This window comes from Cydia amplana, chromosome 26 (assembly GCF_948474715.1).
Source record: "Cydia amplana chromosome 26, ilCydAmpl1.1, whole genome shotgun sequence".
NCBI lineage: Eukaryota > Metazoa > Arthropoda > Insecta > Lepidoptera > Tortricidae > Cydia > Cydia amplana.
The window spans coordinates 6,640,394-6,665,253 of NC_086094.1; the positions used below are offsets into that span (position 1 = coordinate 6,640,394).

General features: G+C 40.3%; 1 protein-coding gene and 1 long non-coding RNA gene across 2 annotated transcripts; one reads left to right on the forward strand and one right to left on the reverse strand.

Annotated features, from left to right (window-relative positions):
- The first annotated feature begins 41 nt into the window (after window positions 1-41).
- LOC134660094 (zinc finger protein 665-like) lies at window positions 42-24,612 on the forward strand. Its single transcript, XM_063515794.1, has 13 exons — window positions 42-274; window positions 3,302-3,406; window positions 4,617-4,917; window positions 6,042-6,217; window positions 8,621-8,709; window positions 9,115-9,231; window positions 9,373-9,572; window positions 9,623-9,731; window positions 11,454-11,561; window positions 12,585-12,785; window positions 14,590-14,701; window positions 16,392-16,496; window positions 24,511-24,612. The coding sequence occupies exons 1-13, from the start codon at window positions 101-103 to the stop codon at window positions 24,610-24,612; spliced, it is 1,899 nt and encodes a 632-aa protein (XP_063371864.1). The 5' UTR covers window positions 42-100.
- On the reverse strand, window positions 19,161-22,480 carry LOC134659931 (uncharacterized). Its single transcript, XR_010097842.1, has 2 exons — window positions 22,434-22,480; window positions 19,161-19,511 (listed from the first exon to the last, which is right to left on the reverse strand). It is a non-coding gene; the product is annotated as an uncharacterized LOC134659931 (long non-coding RNA).
- Window positions 24,613-24,860: the final 248 nt, after the last annotated feature.

Here is a 24,860-nt window from a genome sequence, read left to right on the forward strand (position 1 = left end):
ACGCATTTGACGTTTGTTTATTAAAATAAAACGATTGTTGTATGCATTTGCGAACGAATACGTATTTGTAAAATTTGTGATTACTTCGTAAATAAACACAATGTCGCGTTTTTTACTATTAAATTTTAAAGATTTTGGTCTCAACCAAGATATAACACAGACGATTCAGTCACAAACGCTTGCCTGTATATGTTGTTTGGATTCGAATGTACCTCTTATCAACTTGTCGACTTGTAAACATGAAATATATTTGCAAAATTTCTACAAAACTGTGGTAAGTTTTGCCTAACAATTTTCTAAGGACCAGTAGCAATACAAACATTATTACTTAAATGATAAAAGATCGGGTTATGTCTGAAAATTTATTTTCTTTTTACAAAAAAAGACTTAGTTATTAATGTTTGTGCTCACAGCTCACCGGATGTCTATGATCGCAATATGAAATGATTCATATACTAAGCCGTGTCTTATCCAACCTTGACATTGGCAGAATCATCAACACCTTGAAAATTGTATTGAATTGTATACTATATAAAATATAATAATAATAATAAAAGACGTTTATTCAAAGAGTAGAAGATATCACATTGTAGTATTAGTACAAACTAGTCTTATTGTAGTCCAATAAGATTCTAATAATACTTTGATAGCTCATCAATTCATTTATTCACTTGACCACACAAAATTACCTACCTACCTAAAAGTAACTGTATTATGTACAATAAAGTGTTTACATACATACATACAAAATTAAAGCTGTTAAAAATATTCCTAAAAAATAAGTAAAATATCATATATACCAACATTGTTCAGAATTCACTAGTTGTCATGATAATCATAGTTAAGCTTTGGTTTCCTCCGAAAGCGGTGCCGTCATATAGCGGCCATCTCCATACAAATACTACGACATCCATATTTAGCCGTATTATTTAGTATGGAGACGGCCGCTATATGACGGCACCGCTATCCTAGGAAAACCGATCTTTAGGTAGGTAGCTTGATTTTCTAGACAGGTGTAACAAAATATAGGTAGAAAATAAAGGTTTAAATGTATATTTATTACGGTTTAGACTCACGTGTTTTGATGAGCCTAGGTCTCCTTTCTGAAGCACCATATAAGACTATCATGCTGTCCCCTGTCACACAATATTATATAACATTTTATATAAACATTTTATATTTTTTTTAAATACCTATTGTCAATCAAAGGTTAATAAGAAACAGAGATAGTAATAAATTGCTGGTACCTAGTTTTACGAATTATTATGGCCAGAGAAGTAGAAAATATTTAGTCCCTAAGATCTATAATGAGTTACCGTCGGATTTAAAGACCACAAGGATGACAAAACAAACATTTAAAAAGAAACTAAGCAATTTTTTATTAAACAAAATACAAAGTCAATAATACGTTACATTTTAATTTTATTTTGATTTTCTTTTACTGTACGCTAAGAATATAGAGTTAACCCCTTACTTCATGTCATAAATAAAAAGTATTTGTTTAAAAATGAACTTTAATAGTTGCTATATAGGGCTGCGCATGAGGTAAAGGGTTAAGTAGATACCTAAGTTTAAGTTACCTATCAACTACCTAGCTTGCAAATACATAAAGGAGCCTCGTCTGCCAACAAACCACTCTGTGGTTTGGCAGAAGAATCAGAGATGCGATTTATTTGAAATACTTCTATTTAAAATGCAAATACTAAATGCAAAATACCTATTTTGTATTTTGCATTTAAATGCCTTTTAGTAAAAAACATTTTGTATTTTATTTGAAATACTTTTCGAGATGTATTTTGCATTTTTAATATTCATTTCAAAATGCAAAATACTTTGTGATTAAGTTTAGCCAACATTACCAGTCAAACAAAATGAAATGAACGAATGACGCTTGTATTGCCGAATTTGACCGATAGAGGCGCCTGCTAGCGCCTGGCGCCAGCGCCAGGTATTGTTAAAAAGCGTAATAAATAAAAATTTATGTTTATTTCTTTCACATACACACTGCCTGTAAATCTTAATTTAGTGCATGGTGCATGCTAATTGCTATTAGCAAACTTAATTTCGTATGCCCTTGGGTACGACATAGTGGAACAATTTTTCTTTTTTACCATCATATGCAATATCATGTTGTGTACACCTATGATCGACGAATAAAGCATTTGTATTTTGTATTTGTATTTTTTTTCACTTTTTAAAAATACCAGTCCAGTTGTTATTAATAAAAGAAAAGTGTAATAATAATAAAATAAGAACTAGATGCACAATCAACCGAAATAAATGGCCACACAAGTTACAAAATGGAGCCATGGCTCTCTTTTCGTTAGTCTAGTTTTTTACATTATTTTAAGTGAGTATTATTCTCTTTATTCATTTTTCGTCTTAAGTTAGGTTTTATTACAATATGGATATAAAATTAAAATATAAAAACACTTACAAAAACAATATAAAAATATTATAAAAAACCTAACCTAGGGTGCCGCCAGCAGCGGGGCAAGGCCCAAGCTGGCGGTGGTCAGGGCCACAGAGAGAGGAACCGGCGGACTATCCGCGCCATGTCCAAGATCACCGCCTTCTGCATCTGGCCCTTGATCCAACCACCTAGCGAGAGTCTCTCAAGATGTTGGTCGAGACTCTTCGCTATTAGACGAAGTATTATTATTATTAATAACAGAATTTATTGATACGCGTACAGATAAATATGACCAAAATGTCATGCATAAAGTGCCATGTTATTAGACGTTTTTGTTCGGCTCGGCATTGTGTCTCTATTTCTCACGACAAATACCTAAAATAAATAAAAATATCTGAGATTTGGTCAAAAGGTATTTTATTTTGAAAAAGTATTTTGAAAATACCTATTTTGCATTTCGCATTTGAAATACATAACGCAAAACTATTTGGTATTTTGCATTTGAAATAGTAAATCTGAAAAGTATTTTGCATTTTGTATTTAAATGCTTTTTTTAAACCATTTTGTACATCTCTGAGAAGAATATATGTAATTAGTTATAAGAAAGATCTCTAAATAAACGTTTTTTTTTTTTTTTTTTTTTTATATCCGCCAATGTGGGGGCACCATTATGAACTGGCTCCAATTTTTTTGTTTTTCTCTCAATATACTACCTCTTAGAGTTAACACTTATATATTATATATACTTGGTCAACCAGATCTTGACAGTAGAAAAAGGCGGCAAATTTGTAAAATGTAGGCGCAAAGAGATATCGTCCCATAGAAAATTTGAATTTCGCGCCTTTTTTTACTGACAAGATTTGGTTGACCAGCTATACCTTATTTTAGGCTGAACCAACTAAGAAAGTGGTGTGTTTGGAGTGCCACAATGTCCTGAAGATGATAGAAACTTTCCGGCAGCAGGTGGTGAACAGCTTCCAGAGATTGACTGAGGTGAGTAACCAGTATGAACCATTCTTATTCTGAATAATTTTACGGTTTAGAGTAAGACTCACTTGTTTTAAGTCACTCACGCGACATGTTTGTTTGAGAAAGGAGACCTAGGCTCTCTGAATTGCGCGAGTGACTTAAAACAAGTGACTCTCAACTGTAAAGTTATTCAATGTTAGTATGTCTCACAACAGTTTAAATTCGATTCTTATTCTGCACGGATTTTATTTATTTATTTAATCTTTATTGCACAAAAGAAAATACAGACATAAAAATGGCGGACTTAATGCTACAATGCATTCTCTACCAGTCAACCTTCGGGCAAAGCCGATAACTTGTAGGCGGTGCAACATCATGTTGTAATTACAAAACAAGTAGGGATCTTCCTGGCTTGCATAACTAAACTGTGAAATGAACTGCTACCCAGTATTCCTGTGCCAATACAACCCCCAAGAAAAGAGTGTAAAGCCTCGTCTCCATATCGCGCGGCAAACCATCGAACATTGGCTCGCGCGGCAGCCGCGCGCAATGGATACCGGGCGCATCGAGTTGGCTCGCGCGGCAGCCCGGTATCCATTGCGCGCGGCTGCCGCGCGAGCCAATGTTCGATAGCTTGCCGCGCGATATGGAGACAGGGCTTAAAGTGTCATTCTATGGAACTTGCTAACTATGTAAACACAAGTCACTAGTAAAATCATTCAGACACAATTTCAATATGGCGGTTTGTTTACATAGTTAGCAAGTTCCATAGAATGACACTTTACCCCTATCTTAAAGGCTGGCAATGCGCTTGGGACCCCTTTGGTGTTGTAGGTGTCCATGAGCGTAAAAAAGAGATGCTTGTATCTAAAGACAACTTTTAAATTTATGTAGAATTTCCCAAAAAAAAAACTCATTTACATTGAGTCACTTCAACCTACAATTTTCCATTCAGCCAGGATGGAGCAAGGTTGGCGCGGGCTGCCCCCTCCTGGAGATTAAATATTTACATACAATACAATGTGTGCATCTCGGAGAGACACTTTCCCCCCTCTCCTAGTCCTTCGGTGATGTCAACGTGTCCCCCCCCCCATTCCATCAACAGGCGATGGCCATCAATCATCAAATTTACATTTTTCGCCTTATTACAAAGACGTAAGGTGCAAAAGTGTAAACGTATATTTGACGTCCACTGTACTAATTACAATGATGTTTTTTTTTCTTTCTGTTCTAGGAAGTAACTTCTAAACCACCTCAAAACTATAACAAACTTAATAAAAACAAGTACAAATTAACAGAAAAGAAAACAGTGAACATCTACCTGCCACCAGCAAAGTACACGGCCGAGAAATGGCAACCCCAGCCACAGATAAACAAAATTGTGAAGAAAGAGGTCGAGTCTGCGGAGCCTGCGTTGCCAGTGGTGAAAATTAAGGCTGAGCCGGTTGAGAGTGAGAGAGAAAAGGTTGAGATAGAAATAGTTCCTGTGAAAAAGCGAGAGGAAGCTAAAGGTACAAAGTTGCTGGAGAAGGCTAGTTTTCTTTACCTTGTAAGGCCCAATGTGCATTACAATGTACACTCTGTTTCAGTCTAATTGGAACTTTTCATATTCTCTTCATATCATCTCAATTTACTATACAACAAGGTTCAAATTAAAAAACCGGCCAAGTGCGAGTCGGACTCGCGTTCCAAGGGTTCCGTACATTAAGTCCGACTCAAGCTTGACTGCACATTTCTAATAGGTTTTCCTGTCATCTATAGGTAAAGAACTATTTTGAGGATTTTTTTCAAAATTTTAGACCCAGTAGTTTCGGAGATAAAGGGGGGGGGGGAATGGTCGGACAGACAGACGCACGAGTGATCCAATAAGATGTAGATGTGTAGGGACGCCCGGCTGGATGCTGTCTAACAGGTGTCGCGTTCATTCAGCCCTGTTCCCTGGAGTTGAAGCTGCAAGTTACTGTCCGCGGCATTCCCACACTATTCTCCTCGAATCCTCTTGTTTTCTTGCAGAACAGAAGGACATCTTTGTGATCCAATAAGGGTTCCGTTTTTTTTTCCTTTTGAGGTACGGAACCCTCAAAATAGGTTTTTTTTTATCGTCGTCTATAAAATACATCAAGTTATTATTTTATTTACCTGTGCTACTAAGTTTATTTGTGAAAGAAAGTCACAGTATTTATTATGGTACGTTTACACGCTTGCCGAGGCTTGGCAAGCGTGTACAAGCTTCAAGCCTTTACAAACGCTTGGATGCCATTTACATGCTTGCGAGTGCGTTACTGTGTTCCGGACAAGCAAGCATGGCAGACGTGGACGTTGAAGTTGTGTCGGCAATTGCTCTAAGTGAACACTAAACACTCGCCAACGTGTAAATATGTTGCAAGCGCTTGCCGCAAGCTCCCTTTGATCTGTCTCCAAAAACCGACACTAGCCCGGATCGCGACAAGCTCTTGCAAGCTCACGCAAGCCAAGCCAAACAACCCCGTTCACACGCTTGTGTTTGTGGAAGCTTGTCGAGACTTGCCAAACGTGTAATTATTAAAGCTTTATTTATTCCATAAATTTTAACAGTTTTATGTATTATATTATTTGATATGAATGATAGTTTTATATATGGACCCCGTTTGGGTAAACGTACCATTAACTTCGGAACCAGAAAAGAACCCAGCGGTCCGGACGGTGACTCTGACCAAGGAAGAGCTGGTGCTGGAGCGGCTGAAACTAGCTCAGTCCCCGGCCTACTTGAAGCTGCCTTACCGCTGCGAAAGCTGCGTCGTTGGATTCAACTACGAGGAAAATATACAGGACCATATGAAGAGGAAACATGGACCGGTGAGTTACCACCTAACCACTAACATTAGCCTTAAGATAGATACTGTCACTAACACATTGAATGATCCAAGTTGGTCGCAAAAAAAAACAAATACTGTCTTCTTCATTAGGTGAAGGAAACCAGACTAATTCCAATAAGGCCGAAGTTTGCCCTCTGGGTTGGTAGGCCAGATGGCAGGCGCTGTGATGAAGTGTCTGAGCTCCGGCAATCTAGATGACAAATTTTCATTTATGGTATCAATCAATCAGGTTTGTTTTTAGGATCAAATGTCTATATGAGACCCATTGCATTAAAGATTAAAGCAATACAAAAACCAGAAATTATAGTCAAAGTCCGACAGACGACTTCACTCGCGAAACGCCCCTAGCAAAACGCTATGTGAACGTGACGTCAAGGTCACTGAGAGCGCATCTTGAAGTATGAACAAAACAAGAAAATTGCATTTTTGTCGGTGAAATATTGCGTTTATGTACATAGTTGCTATACAATCTTTTTTTGGATAAAATGTGAGGAATCGAACGGTACCCTTACTTATTTCGTTTTTGAAAGTTAAAAAGAAACTTTAATTTTGAAACTTTCAGGTGCTGTATTTTTGTATTACATATCTCCATATTTTTTTTAAATTGGACATTTGCTATCTATTTTATTAGATTTTGTTATAAAATTCAACATGTGTCATCATCCCTACAATACATGTATTGTATTGTATGGGAGTCACAGACAAGACATCCTCTAGACTGAGCATAGTAACGCTACCCCCTCTGCCACTATACAGGGCGTCCCACGGCGATGCCACATGGAGGGAAAGTACCTTAAATATCATAGATAGCATATTTTGCTGAAAGAAGACTTCATTTAATTTTTAAAACTTAGTAAAGTTGCATTCATACTTTTTTAATTTTTTTTGAAAAAAAAATGTATGGAAAAAAAATTATCGCGTCATTGGAGGAAAAGTACCTTAATTATTGTAAATGAACATCTTACTGAAAGAAGACATTATTTCGATTTAAAAAAACAAGTTGAATTGCATTTTAAATAATTTCATGGTTAAACCGGGAATCGAACCCGCTACACGAGAAAAAAAAATACCTTGTAGCTTTGTCATACCGATCGAAAGGCTTCAATGTGAGAATTATTTTTTTGCCAAATAACATAGTGTTGGAAACAAAAGGAAGACCATTATTTTTTTCATTTGATGTGAAATTTTGATTAGAATAATGACATTCCCGTATGGGCATGCAACTAATCTTTCATTTTAAAGTACCTAGCATTTGATAAATTGATTTAATTTTGTATTAAAAATATTAAAATGCATGGCCTTTATTTTTATTTCGTTATTTAGCAAAAAAGTAATTCTCACATTGAAGCCTTTCGATCGATATGACAAAGCTACAGGGTATTTTTTTTTCTCGTGTAGCGGGTTCGATTCCCGGTTTAAACATGAAATTATTTAAAATGCAATTCAACTTATTTTTTTAAATTGAAATAATGTCTTCTTTCAGTAAGATGTTCATTTACAACAATTAAGGTACTTTTCCTGCAATGACGCGATATTTTTTTTCCATAAAATTTATAAAAAAAAGTATGAATGCAATTTAACTAAGTTTTAAAAATAAAATGAAGTCTTCTTTCAGCAAAATATGCTATCTATGATATTTAAGGTACTTTCCCTCCATGTGGCATCGCCGTGGGACGCCCTGTATACGGTAGTTTTACTCCATCTTCGAGTCAAAGTGTCAGAATCCCGTGCCGTGATTGGTCCGTGTCTTTGAACGGACCAATCACGTCACGGGACTCGCTCACCTCGTCCCCCGCACCCCAGTATTTTTGGCAGCATCGGTTTCATGAAATAATAGGCTACATGACTAATTTTTTTTATGGTATCAATCGATCGGGTTTGTTTTTAGGATCAAATGTCTATATGGGACCCATTGCATTAAAGTAACACAAAAGTCAGAAATTGTAGTCAAAGGCCGACAGTCGCACTTCACTCGCGAAACGCCCTATACAAAACGGCCAGGGGCCGTGACGTCATCGCCCATCTTGTAGTATGGACAAAACAAGAAAATTGCGTTTATGTCGGTGAAATATTGCTTTTATGTATATAGTTGCTATACAATATATTTTTGGATGAAATGTAAGGAATCGAATGGTACCCTTACTTTTATCGTTTTTGGAAGCTAAAAAAAACTTAAATTTTGACACAAATTTTTCAGGTCCTGTATTTTTGTAATTTTTCAATATTTTATTTTAATATCCACATTATTGTGATAAATTGCTCGTTTGCTGTCTATTTTACTAGATTTTGTTATAAAATTCAACATGTGTCATCATCCCTATTGCTCTAAACTCCGTCTAGAGGATTCCTAGTCTATGATGAGTGAACGGTGGTGTGTTCACAGAAGGTGGGCAGCGTGACGTGCGACGTGTGCCTGGCCGTGCTGCACCCGCCGGGCAGCCTCGCCGCACACATGTTCCGACACCTCACCAGGTAACCACCACACCCCGTTAACCCTTAAGTAGTGTTGTGAACGCTCATTTTGAGGCTTAAAGACTCTCGAGGCTTAACTACGCACTTCGCGACCTATTTTTTTACCGGCAACGTCGACTTTGCCGTCCATTATTGAGAAAGATTATGATCCTTTATCTTTTTGGTACCTTGTTGTACATTTTGCTGCATTCGTCACCCTCTTTTCACTTTCTCCTCTCATCTACTCAAAGGTTAACTGGAAGAGATCCCTCATAGGGATAAGTTCGCCTTTGTACTTCTCACTACTTGTATGTTATTTTTAATATGTCTTTTTGTACAATAAAGAGTTTACTACTACTACTATGATTATGAACCCGCCTTTTTCTACTGCCAAGATTAGCTTGATCTATATATATGATGTGGCAGGTACGCGTGCGTGAAGTGCGACGCGCGCTACCCGAGCTACGACGACACGCTGCACCACTACAAGAAGCAGCACGGCGGCGACTGTCTGCGCTGCGCCGAGTGCCACTACACCACCGAGTGAGTTGTTTCACAGTAGTGAAGTGCGACGCGCGCTACCCGAGCTACGACGACACGCTGCACCACTACAAGAAGCAACACGGCGGCGACTGTCTGCGCTGCGCCGAGTGCCACTACACCACCGAGTGAGTTGTTTCACAGTAGTGAAGTGCGACGCGCGCTACCCGAGCTACGACGACACGCTGCACCACTACAAGAAGCAACACGGCGGCGACTGTCTGCGCTGCGCCGAGTGCCACTACACCACCGAGTGAGTTGTTTCACAGTAGTGAAGTGCGACGCGCGCTACCCGAGCTACGACGACACGCTGCACCACTACAAGAAGCAGCACGGCGGCGACTGTCTGCGCTGCGCCGAGTGCCACTACACCACCGAGTGAGTTGTTTCACAGTAGTGAAGTGCGACGCGCGCTACCCGAGCTACGACGACACGCTGCACCACTACAAGAAGCAGCACGGCGGCGACTGTCTGCGCTGCGCCGAGTGCCACTACACCACCGAGTGAGTTGTTTCACAGTAGTGAAGTGCGACGCGCGCTACCCGAGCTACGACGACACGCTGCACCACTACAAGAAGCAACACGCCGGCGACTGTCTGCGCTGCGCCGAGTGCCACTACACCACCGAGTGAGTTGTTTCACAGTAGTGAAGTGCGACGCGCGCTACCCGAGCTACGACGACACGCTGCACCACTACAAGAAGCAACACGCCGGCGACTGTCTGCGCTGCGCCGAGTGCCACTACACCACCGAGTGAGTTGTTTCACAGTAGTGAAGTGCGACGCGCGCTACCCGAGCTACGACGACACGCTGCACCACTACAAGAAGCAACACGGCGGCGACTGTCTGCGCTGCGCCGAGTGCCACTACACCACCGAGTGAGTTGTTTCACAGTAGTGAAGTGCGACGCGCGCTACCCGAGCTACGACGACACGCTGCACCACTACAAGAAGCAACACGGCGGCGACTGTCTGCGCTGCGCCGAGTGCCACTACACCACCGAGTGAGTTGTTTCACAGTAGTGAAGTGCGACGCGCGCTACCCGAGCTACGACGACACGCTGCACCACTACAAGAAGCAACACGGCGGCGACTGTCTGCGCTGCGCCGAGTGCCACTACACCACCGAGTGAGTTGTTTCACAGTAGTGAAGTGCGACGCGCGCTACCCGAGCTACGACGACACGCTGCACCACTACAAGAAGCAACACGGCGGCGACTGTCTGCGCTGCGCCGAGTGCCACTACACCACCGAGTGAGTTGTTTCACAGTAGTGAAGTGCGACGCGCGCTACCCGAGCTACGACGACACGCTGCACCACTACAAGAAGCAACACGGCGGCGACCATTATTAACGATGCTCCGATGTAAATACAATGCCGCGCGACACTGCGGCGTAAGCGCCATCGACAATAAGGTCCCTTTTCATAGGGATATATTTATTGTGACTATAGGTAATAGGTATACAAAAAAGGTACATAAGTACTAAAACCATAGCCTATTTGTTACTTAAAGCTAAAGTGAACGCCATTTGACTTTGATCCTTATTCTTTCACTGATATGTGTTAATTTGTTAAATATTGAAATTAACGCCATCTACTCGACAGTAGGCCGAAGGTATGGTGCAATCTTTTCGAGCGATGGCGCCATAAACTTTAGCCATGACAGTAACTCTCTATTCACTCTTATTCATCTCTGGCTATAATAAGCACATTACGTAACTATGTCGAAAATTTAAAGGATAACGTATTGTAAAACGTTGTACGATACACGTGCGAATAGGGAATTCGCAACGAGTGGCGAACTTTAAAACACGACAATAAATTTCCTACTTTTCGCACTTGTATCGTAAATATGTTATGATTAGTACGCTCTTTTCTTGAAGGTTTGAAGGTGTGTCTCGCTCCAATGGTTGCCACCGCCGCCGTTGGTCGCGCAATGTCGCGGCCGAGCCGTGGTCTCACACGAAAGCGTGCCAGGCTCCGACGCTCTACTAGGATTAGGTTTACGAAAAAAACCGTAGTCGTGTTAAAGTTTATAAAATACTAGCGATCCGGGCTTTGCACGGGTTAACAAATTATACATAAACCTTCGTCTTGAATCACTCTATCTATTAAAAACAACCGCATCAAAATCCGTTGCGTAGTTATAAAGATCTAAGCATACATATGGACAGACTGCGGGAAGCGACTTTGTTTTATACTATGTAGTGTTTTTTTATGTTGCAGGTCCCCGCAGAAGTTCAGGAAGCACAAGCGGCTGCACCACAAGCGGTTCACTTGTGCCGACTGTGGCGTGGTGCTTGCCACGCGGCCCAGCCTCACCCGGCACATGGCGTCAGTACATCACATTAGCCTCCTTATTTAGCCTCCTGCTGAGCATAGGACACTTCTAGTACGCCACTTGTCCCGGTCCTGGGCTAGTCTCGTCCAGAAGTGTCCCGCGACCTTCCGAATATCGTCCACCCAACGAGTTAACGGACTTTAAATAGTAGACAAAGGTGACTAGGAGTGGGAAGTTTGATGAGTGAGAAGATGAAGTTTTAATTTGCTTTTAAATGAAAAAAGAGAAGCAGCGTTTCTTATTGGCGGAGGAATGTTATTCCAGCATCGCGTGGCAGCATACCGGAAACTGCCACGAAAGCTAGTCGAACCGTGTCGCGGGCAGACGAGGCGTGCATTCTAGAAAATGTAAGCTCGTCAAAGAGATATGTGGTATTTCCGGGTTTTGATATTATAAAACTATTATTTCAATGGTAACTGTAGTATATCCAAATGTCATTTAATTCCTTGATATTGATTTCTATTCATATTTTCTGCACATTAGTTTAATTTACATTTAAGACAACCTATGTCTTGGAGTGATTTTAATCTTAAACGTACAATAATATGCTTAAAATTTTAATCATTTCTACATATGTACACATGTTTTTTGCGTGCCTGTTGGTCAAATATAGCGACACCACTTATTATAAGATTACCATCACTGTGTACTACCATAGAGAAATATAGTAAGACAAGAGTGCTCACTCCATACATCAGTTCAGACTATTAATTTCAGTGTGTACATCTAGCATCGAGTAGCGGAACTATCAGTACTGCTACTTGACAATAGATGTAGCACCGACCGGAAAGTCTTATCTCAACAGCATAAGACTTTCCGGTCGGTGCTACATCTATTGTCAAGTAGCAGTACTGATAGTTCCGCTACTCGATGCTAGATGCTAATAGTCTTTTTGGTACTAAAACTGATGTATGGAGTGAGCACTCTATGTATTTTTTTCTCTATGGTACTACCTATATTCGCAAATAAAACATTTTGGTTTTTTTTTTTAATTCAAAGAGATATTAATTCTTTAGCGTGTTGCACAACAAGCGTCTGTACCGCTGCGTGCACTGCTCGCTGACGTTGACGGACGGCGGCGCGTTCGCGTCGCACATGCGCGCGCACGGCGCGGCGGCGGCGCGCGCGGCGTGCGCGCCGTGCGGGGTGCAGTTCAAGGCCTGGCACGCCTACAACGCGCACCACCTCTACAGCACCGCGCATCGGAACACTAACAAGTTAGTATAGTTTGTAGCTTTCTAATAGACCCCGAAGGCTAATCCTATTGTCTATTGTTAAGAAAAACCGCTCGTGCCACGTGCCACAACCACCTGCATAAAAAATCGGTACTTCGGTTACTGAGTGCCGGCGAGTCGAACGCTACAGAACCAGTCTAAAATGTGTCATCGAGATGCGTAACAAAGGCGCGTTATCGGAGAGCGCACCTACACTGGTTTTTTGAGCGTTGGACTAGCCCGCGCTCTGGTGCCGAATAGAATAATTAGGACCCTTTTTTGCAGGTAAGTAGCACGTGCGGTTTTACTGAACAATAGACAATAGGATAAGCCTTCGGGGTCTACTAGAAAGCTACAAACTATACGCGACAACTAACCCAAATGTTAATTCTACAAATCTAACTTTACGTTTTCTCCATAGTAAATGTATGGAAAAAGTTTTTAATAATTTGTGTCTTTTTAATGCATTACCGTGAGTTGACCCCTAGGAAACTATTGATACTGGATAGGAATGAAACCGATTGGCATACAAAAATAGCGCGTGAAAAATAAAAAAAATCATTTTCATACAAATTGTATGGGAAAAGTTTTCCGAGATTTGTGGCTTTTCTAGATTTTTTTTTTGGTTCCATACAAGCTTTTGATCCTCAATAGGAATGGGATCGATTGGCATAAAAAAAAAAGTTTGTCAAAAATGACCTTTGTCTCGAACCCTGTATGTTTTTCCAAAATCTGTTAAAGCCAATCTTCGTTAATTTGAAATCGAGGGAAGGTCTTCTAAGACCGTTTTCTCGTAGCAGCACGGGATCTGGTAGCTGCCCTCACTGACCCAAAAAGAAAATCCATCCTGTATAAGTCGCGTTACCACCAAGTTGTTACCACTAGTAACTACTGAGAATAGGGAGTATTACTGCAATGTTTTGCCGCCAGAGTGCAGCACTAGCGACTTAAGTATACCGTAGAGTAACTTATACACACTATTTTTTGACAAGTTTTCACAGAGAATAAAATGTGACATTGATACACCAGGGCGATTTGTTTACCGGGAATCGCGAAATCGAAACTCGGCTATCTGCCTCTTTATCGCTCAAATATGCAAGAGTGATAGAGAGGTTAGATAACAAAAGTTCGACTCTCTCGTTTGCAGTAAATTGTTTGACTTAGTGTGGGAGTGGCGCCCCCTACGCAAACTTTCGCGTAATGTTCCCTATTGTTTCCCACCTTTTACTACTGGGAACTATTAGGGAAAATTATTAGCTAGTGAGAATAACCCGACCAATCTAACTTTGCATGGCATTTGCAATGACAAAATTATGCAATGTCATCATAAATGTAAAATTTCTGTGAAAATATGACGTCACTACGCTGTACGTAAGAACAAATTAAGTTATTTTCAAAAAATATTTTAATATGTTTTTATTTCAAGTAGAAACACTACTATATAAATTGTAAACTGAAATAAATGTCATATACTAAGAAAAAGTGCTGGGGCACTGGAGGCCTGGGTCCACAGACAAGACATCCTCTAGACTGAGCATAGTAGCGCCACCCCCTCTGCCACAAATATACGGTAGTTTTACTCCATGTTCGAGTCAAAGTGTCTTTGTGTGACGTCCGTGTCTGAACGGACCAATCACGGCACGGGACTCGCTCACCTCGTCCCCCGCACCCCAGTATTGTTGGCAGCATCGGTTCCATGGAATAATTGCTCTAAACTCCGTCTAGAGGATTCCTAGTCTATGCCTGGGTCACTTATTTCAGTTCACTTTGCTGTGTTCAAGTCAGTGCAAAATTGCAAGTATTTCAGGATAACATGCACCCACTGCGGCATGAAGTTCGCGACGGCGACGCACCTGCGCATGCACGTGCAGTTCAGCGACCACCCCAAACAGACCTTCCACTGCCCAGACTGCCCCAAGGTAGATATTGTTTATTTGTTACAAGATATACAAGCATTACAGTCCAAAGAAACCAAGTCGCTTATATACCTTGTAGGACTAATCATATATGTATACATTTAGATAAAATTAACCACAAAAATATATAATAATAATACAATTGTCATAAAATCCAAAAAAAGTAACATGCCTTAAAAATATACAATTTGAAATAAAGTTGTAAACCATTTTTAAATTAAAATAAATCCTTGTAAAAAAACTATACACAGTTATAGTTCGTAGCTTTCTAATAGAGCCCGACGGCTAATCCTTTGTCTATTGTTAAGTAAAACCGCACGTGCCACAACCACCTGCATAAAAAATCGTTCGTTCACTTAATCAGGTAATTGAATTACAACTCCTATGGAAATTGCAATAAGATTCAAAATGAACTAATGGATAAATATTTTGTTACGATGTGTGTGGTCCGTTCAACTCGCCGGCACTCAGTACTTCGGTTACTGAGCGCCGGCGAGTCGAACGCTACAGAACCAGTCTAAAATGTGTCATCGAGATGCGTAACAAAGGCGCGTTATCGGAGAGCGCACCTACACTGGTTTTTTTAGCGTTGGACTAGCCCGCGCTCAGGTGCCAAAGAGAATTATTAAGACCCTTTTTTGCAGGTAAGTAGCACGAGCGGTTTTACTTAACAAGAGACAATAGGATTAGCCGTCGGGCTCTATTAGAAAGCTACGAACTATACTATTTAAATAAATTAAAAGTTTTCGACCAAATCCACCAACACTGTCCGCAAACACGTCTATATGTGAGGCGTCGATGGGCATAGACAAGACCCTCGCGGTAGGTGTGTTCCCGGCGCAAGATATAGATGGCTTATTATACACTAGCGACCCGCCCCGGCTCCGCACGGGTTAACAAATTATACATAAACCTTCCTCTTGAATCACTCTATCAATTAATAAAACCGCATTAAAATCCGTTGCGTAGTTTTAAAGATCTAAGCATAAATAGGGACAAACAGCGGGAAGCGACTTTGTTTTATACTATGTAGTGAAGTAGGCATATTACAATGCGCTTATGAACGTCAAATAAAGCTACACCTCTGCCTCGAGAAGATTTAGATCCCCCCTCAATTGGAGGAGGGTATCCCAATATGGCACCGGCAACAAACTCGCTGGGGCACATCTTTTCAAAACATTACATCTTATAATTAACTAAATTTGATTTGTATAATACTCCAATATTATTATGGAATAATAACATCAATAAATTGCACTGATATAATTATCTTAAGCTAATGCTTAAGATGATAGGATAATATATATGTAATAACTAGTTACGATTCATAAGTGCTTGTTGCTAAGCCTACATGAATAAAGTATATTTTACACTTGAACTTAACATGCATTACGAGTAAATAAGAAAAAAAAAACAATTAAACTTATACAAAATACATTTTATCTTTATGCCCAAAGACACAGAATAAATAATAGTACTAGGTACAGGACTCACTCTCTAACAAAACGCGTCTGTTACGATCAGCACAGATATGGCCGCTAGGTGGCGACAGCGCCACGCGCGGCTTATGGCTAGCCACCAAAATTGGGGCCGAACGGATGTACTTTTAGCTACCTGTAGCAAAGCGACGAAATCGCGGAGTGAGCCACGCCTGCCAAAGATCTAAATTATCTAAGAGTATGTTTTGTTACAGGAGTTTGCCGTAGAAGCGGAGATGAGACAGCACCGCAACATACACAAGAAGCAGAGGCTGCGTTCCACCGATAGGATCTGCGACTACTGCGGACGCGTCTACACTGTGAGTGCACGTACCCTACAACAGTTACTAGCGACCCGCCCCGGCTTCGCACGGGTTAACTAATTATACACTGAAACAGCACCGCAACATACACAAGAAGCAGAGGCTGCGGTCCACCGATAGGATCTGCGACTACTGCGGACGCGTCTACACTGTGAGTGCACGTACCCTACAACAGTTACTAGCGACCCGCCCCGGCTTCGCACGGGTTAACTAATTATACACTGAAACAGCACCGCAACATACACAAGAAGCAGCGGCTCAGGTCCACCGACAGGATCTGCGACTACTGCGGACGCGTCTACACTGTGAGTGCACGTACCCTACAACAGTTACTAGCGACCCGCCCCGGCTTCGCACGGGTTAACTAATTACACACTTAAACCTACAATTACACAACGGGTCTACCGCGATATAGTTTCATTGTTTTTACCTTAAATTCCGACCTTTCAGCTGAGTTGCACCAGCTGTGGTCACGGAAAGACTGACAACCCAGCAAATGTAAACGGAGATATAAATAAAACAACACTGAAATACCCGAAATTAGTTCATAAAAATGTTTAAGGTAAAAATAAGTTTTTGGCAAAAATTTCATTTTTGGTACAAGCTTTTATCGCTGACTGTATTTTTCTTACGACACAACTAATACTCATCGAGACAATTCTAAAAACCCTTAACACAATTAGGTTGCGTTGTTTCATCACAGAGTTCCTATGGCCACCTCCTGTCTCCATCATCAGATCAGCTCGATGTCATAATAATATTGTATTGTCATCCGATTTTTACATGCATACAAAATTTCAGCTCAATCGGAAACCGGGAAGTGGATCAAATATAAGTATAATAAAACACTTAACTTCGGTCCTGTTTTAACCTTTTGGCCGCCGGACCTAGTCCGCAAAGACGCTCACTCACACGCCAGAGTAAATTTTAAGTAAACAACTAATAAAAAGTTTAGGGATTGCAAATAGTGATATCGATATCTACAATTTATGGTAAAAAACTTCTCAATTTGGCTTTGTTCTTAACCAACTTTAATTTATTTCGAAAATGCCAATAATTAACATGTTTTTTACACACGACAATGTTAAAAATAAAGGTCTTTATCATTAAAAACAACCACTAAACAATATCGATTCATGACGTAATGTCACCGCACTAGGCTGTACGAGAAGTCTTGTATACAAGACAACGGCGCGCATGGACTGCCCGCAGTGCAGACCGACAAGGACTGTTTCCGCGCGGATTAAGTAATAATAGTCTCTAGGTCAACGGCGTAAGCGCTTGTCGATACGTAAACTTTATAAGCGTAAGGTTAGAGCCGCGCATCGTGTGTCGATAATATAAATGTATCGGAACTGCATTGGGGAAAATTACACGTGGGTTGAATTGTCAATGAGTGAAGAATATATAATAATATTGGAAAAGGGTGGGGATCGGAAATGTTCGGGAATGCATGTTTCACATTCGAAATGTTCCTTAGATGAGCTTCTCAGTTCCCGTATTACATCCTCCCTACCATGACAATTTTTCGTCAATTTCAAATATATAACATTCTCATAGTTAGGCGACACTGACTATTCAGAGCGTCCGCCTGTACCATTCTTGTGCGAAGCGGTCACTTAAGGGTATCACTCCCCACTACACTATCATCTCAAAATTAATCATTTGTTCTGCAAATAGACCACAAGGACAGATTTACTTGTCTAACTCTACTATCGACAGCTGAAAAAGCTCCCTGAACTTCAGCCAGCTATAGTTAAGCCTGTCTCTCTCTCGTTTAACGTATTATAGTTACTAGTTACCACCAATTGGCATTTAAAAGGTGTTCAAATGCTTAAATAAAACTAGATTTGCGATTTGATATTTATTTTGAATATTCTCATATCGAGTTAACATTCCCATCCCTAGCTGTCTTGTATACAAGACAACGGCGACGAGGAACACGAAAAACGTTGAAATCTGGAGCAATTTTTTGATAGCCTTATTATAAAAGAATGGATTTATATAGCTGCTTTAAATGCAATTATTTAAAAAATCTAAGACCTAAAACATTAACACGAGTGTAAAAGCAATACAATTGATGTTTTTTTCACATTTACCGAGCGGTTGAATTTGTGTCTTGTATACAAGACCGCGGCGCCAGTGTATCGTTCTATCGTTGTCTTGTATACATGCCAACGGCGGTCAAAGGGTTAATTTATCACCACTCATTGCGTATTTCCTACTTTCCGCACTTGTATCGTAAATAACTATTTCCTTTTTCATGCTCTGAAAGTGGGTCATTGTTTATCTATAAAGTGTGTAGAAAGTGATACGTTTCTCCTCTAGGGACACATTTTTTCATGTATGAGGCGTGAATGTACAAATGATTCTGAGTAAAATGAGCCCAAGAAGTCAATATTTTAAAGACATGAATGAAATGTACATTTTTTTTGGAAAACGCTCAATTACGTTAGTCATGTTTTATGAAATACAAATGTACCTACTTTCCTCGTATGCGAAATGAAAAGTAGAGTGAGTTTAACTCGGGTAAATTCGCCAATTCTGACTCGATCTTCTCACTTCGTTAGAGCAGCGTCAAAATATCTCGTCAGAAATGGGGTCCCTTTCATCCCTTGGTTAAAAATCTACTATTTAGTTGCGTGGAAATCATAAAAGCATATCATTAAATATAATTTAATTAAAACAGTCTTTTAGAAATAATGTAACACTTACAATAATGACGTAAAATACTGCGATCAAAGAAATTCGAATGAAATAAAGACACATTTTGAAAATATGTAATTGAATTAACATAGATGAAGAAGAAACATCTTACTATAGAATACCTACACAAAAAACTCGTAAAATATGGCGCGTGATGGTCAGTCTTTACCTGTAGGTTCCTGTTTTATTTTACCACGCTGACATTACAGAATTGACAGTGTCAGGTTCCAACTTGAGTTTGTAAAATGGGCGCCAGGTCTACAATGATTTGAAGAATGAAATAATCTGCAGATTCACTGATTTAAACTTTCACGATTTTTACACATTATTAAATTGTACAACGGGACTTAATCGCGTATCTAAGTTTTAAGATTTACCTCCGATGTTTCGAGGACGGCGTTGTCCCCGTGGTCTCGGAGAAGACTGGCTTAAGTTGGCACATGGTATAATAATATACTCCGCCTGGTACTCTCTTCCGAGATTCGCGAATGACCTAACTGTCACTTGCCTACGTCATCATGCTGTTTACAGGTTCTCAAACTTTAAAATGTGGGAGAATTTTAACCAACTGTGAAAATTATTTTAACGGCATTAATTTTAAGTTATTCATGTAGAAACATAGTAAAATAAAACAAATCTATACTGCACTTTTCACTCCTACTCTTACAGTTCCGAATAGAGCAGCCAACCATTTTCGTAACAAAACATTAATTACGAAGCTTACGACGTGAAAAGTTTGGAAAACACTGCGACTACTGACACTGAGCGAGAAGGAAATAACAATTAACACGCGTTCGACAAGGACGGTCGGTCAGGGACAAAATGGCGCAATCCGCCATTCCATCTGTGTTATACACAAAATCATTATTTTTTGATGCTATTTGTTGTTACCAATCCCATGCATTTGTGCCATTTCCATGACCAATAACGCTAGTGGTCGTATATTGGTAACCCACCTAGGGTTGCCAGATCGAAAGGCGCTATTATCGGGAAAAAATATCCATTTTTCGGGATTTTGGGCCTTAAGTCGGGAAAATGAACCATTCAAATTAAATTAATTGTATTAAAATCAACGATATTTTACATTATTGGCACTACGTCAGCTGCTCTGCCCAATCTCGCCACGCACTCCCTGTGCGCGCGCTGACGGGCTCGACGCGGGTCGCTGGTTCGCTCGACGACAGTTCAGAACTTGAAATTATTGTTTTATAAAGTGATGCTGTTTTTCGGGACAATTTTCACTTTGTCGGGAATCGGGAACACTTGCTAAAAATCGGGAGAATCCCGCCGAATCCCGACCATCTGGCAACCCTAAACCCACCTACGGTGAACACTGCTTAACGATTTTTTAACCCTCCACCAACTTCCGGAAAATTAAAAAAAAAATTGTAGACGCTTTCTGGCTCGCTGGAAAAAAAACTTTATATAACTTTTATTTCTTCTTATCATCTAATATTTCGATTCCAATAGGTCTGTACGACACTCGAGTAACTACACATTTAGCATCGTCGGCTCCCCAACTATGACGTGGTCCCTTCTGAATTATCTTATACTACATTGCGTATTTTAAGGGCGGTAAACAAGAATTTAAGAACGAATGTGCTTAAAGCCCTGCTAAAAGCTAGGGCTTAATAAACACGAGTTCGTAATTCCTGTACCTGCCCGGTACCGCACACACAATGTTTTTCATCACACTCCTGAGGAAAAAATAGAACATCTGCCTAATTTCGTACATACATTACAGCCATCAATTTTTAGGATTCACCGACAGCCCTAGATCGAAATTTCGGATTTACGGACCGCATCGCATACGTATAACAATACCTTATACGAGCAAGTGTGATGAATGATTTACTATTGTAATATATAATGTGGCTTAAGAGGATAAGATAGAATTGAATTAGCTATTGAAAAGACTCATTCCAGCAAATCTAGTTCGACGCGTCAACTGGGGGAAACCGTATAAAGAAAAACCCACGTGTTAACTAGAACGTGAAACACGCGCACTAATTAGCCACAGCTCATTCTAATGTAGATTCAACGAGGAAAACGCAAGTTTCATGATTCTGGAGAAACCTAGTTTCCTTATCGAGCTGTATAAAAAGGGTAGTGCAACCAGTTACGATCACAGAACGCATTCGCATCTCAAGCAACCACTAGTCAAAGCACCAACAAACAAAATGGTTTCCAAATCGACTATGTGCCTATTAGTCTGCGTGGCTTTCATGGTGATTGTGTCCCAGCCACAGAACGCGGTGACAGCTGATGTGCATATTGGCAGCTGCGTTTGGGGAGCGGTCGACTACACCTCGAACTGCAATAATGAATGCAAGCGTCGTGGATATAAGGGAGGACACTGCGGGAGCTTCGCGAACGTCAACTGTTGGTGTGAACAATAGTCTCAGCAAAAACCTTCAAAATTCACAATTCAACTGGATCCGAGAAGACATCAACTGCAAGAATCTCCAAGAAACCAGCCTAAACTCAATTTCATCCAATCGCCATTACGTTCCTTGCAGCAATCTGCAGATTATTAAATTGCACAACGGGACTTAATCGCGTATCTAAGTTCAAGCGGATAAACAAGACCAAGTGCGGGTAGTTCGAAAAACTCGCGCGGTTAGAAGATGCTGATGCCAACTCATGGTCTAATAAAACATGGTCTTCTCTTCCCAGAGTGTCACTTGCCTACGTCACAATAACATTGCCACTTTATTTCAACATAACATGTTGCATGGGTACATTATATCTATGGTTAATAAGTTAATTTATTTCTTTATAATTTAATAATTTTCATTTATATGTATTTTATCTTAAATTTTACAATAACACGTCATTTTTAATTATTTGTTAACAATATCTTCCGATTCACGAAAGAAATTTCAGACGTTCGGGTAATTCTGTTTACACTACTGGCAACACAGGATAGCGCTGTCACATGTGACAGCGCTATCCTGTGTTGCCAGTAGTTAACTTATTAACCATAGATATAATGTACCCATGCAACATGTTATGTTGAAATAAAGTGGCAATGTTATTGTGACGTAGGCAAGTGACACTCTGGGAAGAGAAGACCATGTTTTATTAGACCATGAGTTGGCATCAGCATCTTCTAACCGCGCGAGTTTTTCGAACTACCCGCACTTGGTCTTGTTTATCCGCTTGAACTTAGATACGCGATTAAGTCCCGTTGTGCAATTTAATAATCTGCAGATTGCTGCAAGGAACGTAATGGCGATTGGATGAAATTGAGTTTAGGCTGGTTTCTTGGAGATTCTTGCAGTTGATGTCTTCTCGGATCCAGTTGAATTGTGAATTTTGAAGGTTTTTGCTGAGACTATTGTTCACACCAACAGTTGACGTTCGCGAAGCTCCCGCAGTGTCCTCCCTTATATCCACGACGCTTGCATTCATTATTGCAGTTCGAGGTGTAGTCGACCGCTCCCCAAACGCAGCTGCCAATATGCACATCAGCTGTCACCGCGTTCTGTGGCTGGGACACAATCACCATGAAAGCCACGCAGACTAATAGGCACATAGTCGATTTGGAAACCATTTTGTTTGTTGGTGCTTTGACTAGTGGTTGCTTGAGATGCGAATGCGTTCTGTGATCGTAACTGGTTGCACTACCCTTTTTATACAGCTCGATAAGGAAACTAGGTTTCTCCAGAATCATGAAACTTGCGTTTTCCTCGTTGAATCTACATTAGAATGAGCTGTGGCTAATTAGTGCGCGTGTTTCACGTTCTAGTTAACACGTGGGTTTTTCTTTATACGGTTTCCCCCAGTTGACGCGTCGAACTAGATTTGCTGGAATGAGTCTTTACAGTACATATGGGGCTACTTTTCCGCACTAGTGCGTAAAATAGCACTTTTCGTGCGTATGTCGAAACTTTAAAGTGCCATATGTACTGTAAAACGTTGTTCGATACACGTGCGAATAAGTAATTCGCAACTCGTGTCGATTTAAAACACTCCCTTCGGTCGTGTTTTAATTTATCGCCACTCGTTTCGAATTTCCTCTTTTTCGCACTTGTATCGAAAATAACTATTTTCAATAGCTAATTCAATTCTATCTTATCCTCTTAAGCCACATTATATATTACAATAGTAAATCATTCATCACACTTGCTCGTATAAGGTATTGTTATACGTATGCGATGCGGTCCGTAAATCCGAAATTTCGATCTAGGGCTGTCGGTGAATCCTAAAAATTGATGGCTGTAATGTATGTACGAAATTAGGCAGATGTTCTATTTTTTCCTCAGGAGTGTGATGAAAAACATTGTGTGTGCGGTACCGGGCAGGTACAGGAATTACGAACTCGTGTTTATTAAGCCCTAGCTTTTAGCAGGGCTTTAAGCACATTCGTTCTTAAATTCTTGTTTACTGCCCTTAAAATACGCAATGTAGTATAAGATAATTCAGAAGGGACCACGTCATAGTTGGGGAGCCGACGATGCTAAATGTGTAGTTACTCGAGTGTCGTACAGACCTATTGGAATCGAAATATTAGATGATAAGAAGAAATAAAAGTTATATAAAGTTTTTTTTCCAGCGAGCCAGAAAGCGTCTACAATTTTTTTTTTAATTTTCCGGAAGTTGGTGGAGGGTTAAAAAATCGTTAAGCAGTGTTCACCGTAGGTGGGTTTAGGGTTGCCAGATGGTCGGGATTCGGCGGGATTCTCCCGATTTTTAGCAAGTGTTCCCGATTCCCGACAAAGTGAAAATTGTCCCGAAAAACAGCATCACTTTATAAAACAATAATTTCAAGTTCTGAACTGTCGTCGAGCGAACCAGCGACCCGCGTCGAGCCCGTCAGCGCGCGCACAGGGAGTGCGTGGCGAGATTGGGCAGAGCAGCTGACGTAGTGCCAATAATGTAAAATATCGTTGATTTTAATACAATTAATTTAATTTGAATGGTTCATTTTCCCGACTTAAGGCCCAAAATCCCGAAAAATGGATATTTTTTCCCGATAATAGCGCCTTTCGATCTGGCAACCCTAGGTGGGTTACCAATATACGACCACTAGCGTTATTGGTCATGGAAATGGCACAAATGCATGGGATTGGTAACAACAAATAGCATCAAAAAATAATGATTTTGTGTATAACACAGAATAAATAATAGTACTACCGTACAGAAAAGACACTTCCTCTTCCTACAGAACCGAAGTTTGACAGCGATTCAGGGACCATTAGTGTTGTGGTCGGGCCTGGATCCATTACACATCCTAACCTACTTTAAGTACATTATTAAAACTTAAAAAAAAAAAACTAAATACAAAATATGGTTGTTACAGAGTCGGGAGCACCTGATCCGCCACATCCAGACGCACCTGCTGAAGCGGCAGAAGGCCAAGGAGCGGGCCAAGTCGACCGCCAGGCCCCACAAGCCGAAATAAACCATATCCACTAACACTTGTTTTATTCTACCCAAATTCTACCTATGGGTAGCGAAGTATTACAGACGACACCAGCATAGGTTTTACCTGTCAATACAAAGGGTAATATGATGACATGAAAAAAAGAATACTACGAATACTGTCAAACTAAGTAAAGTATATTAGGTATAGTCTGGCAAACACAATTTGTCAGAAAGTAGGAACAAAGAAAATTATACTCATCCCTTTCTTCTGGGTGGGCCCAATTA

Coding starts and splice junctions, on each gene's coding strand:
- LOC134660094 (XM_063515794.1), top strand. CDS start 101: ATGTCGCGTTTTTTACTATTAAATTTTAAAGATTTTGGTCTCAACCAA. Junction 275..3,301: donor AAAATTTCTACAAAACTGTG/GTAAGTTTTGCC, acceptor ACCTTATTTTAG/GCTGAACCAACTAAGAAAGT. Junction 14,702..16,391: donor ACTGCCCAGACTGCCCCAAG/GTAGATATTGTT, acceptor GTTTTGTTACAG/GAGTTTGCCGTAGAAGCGGA.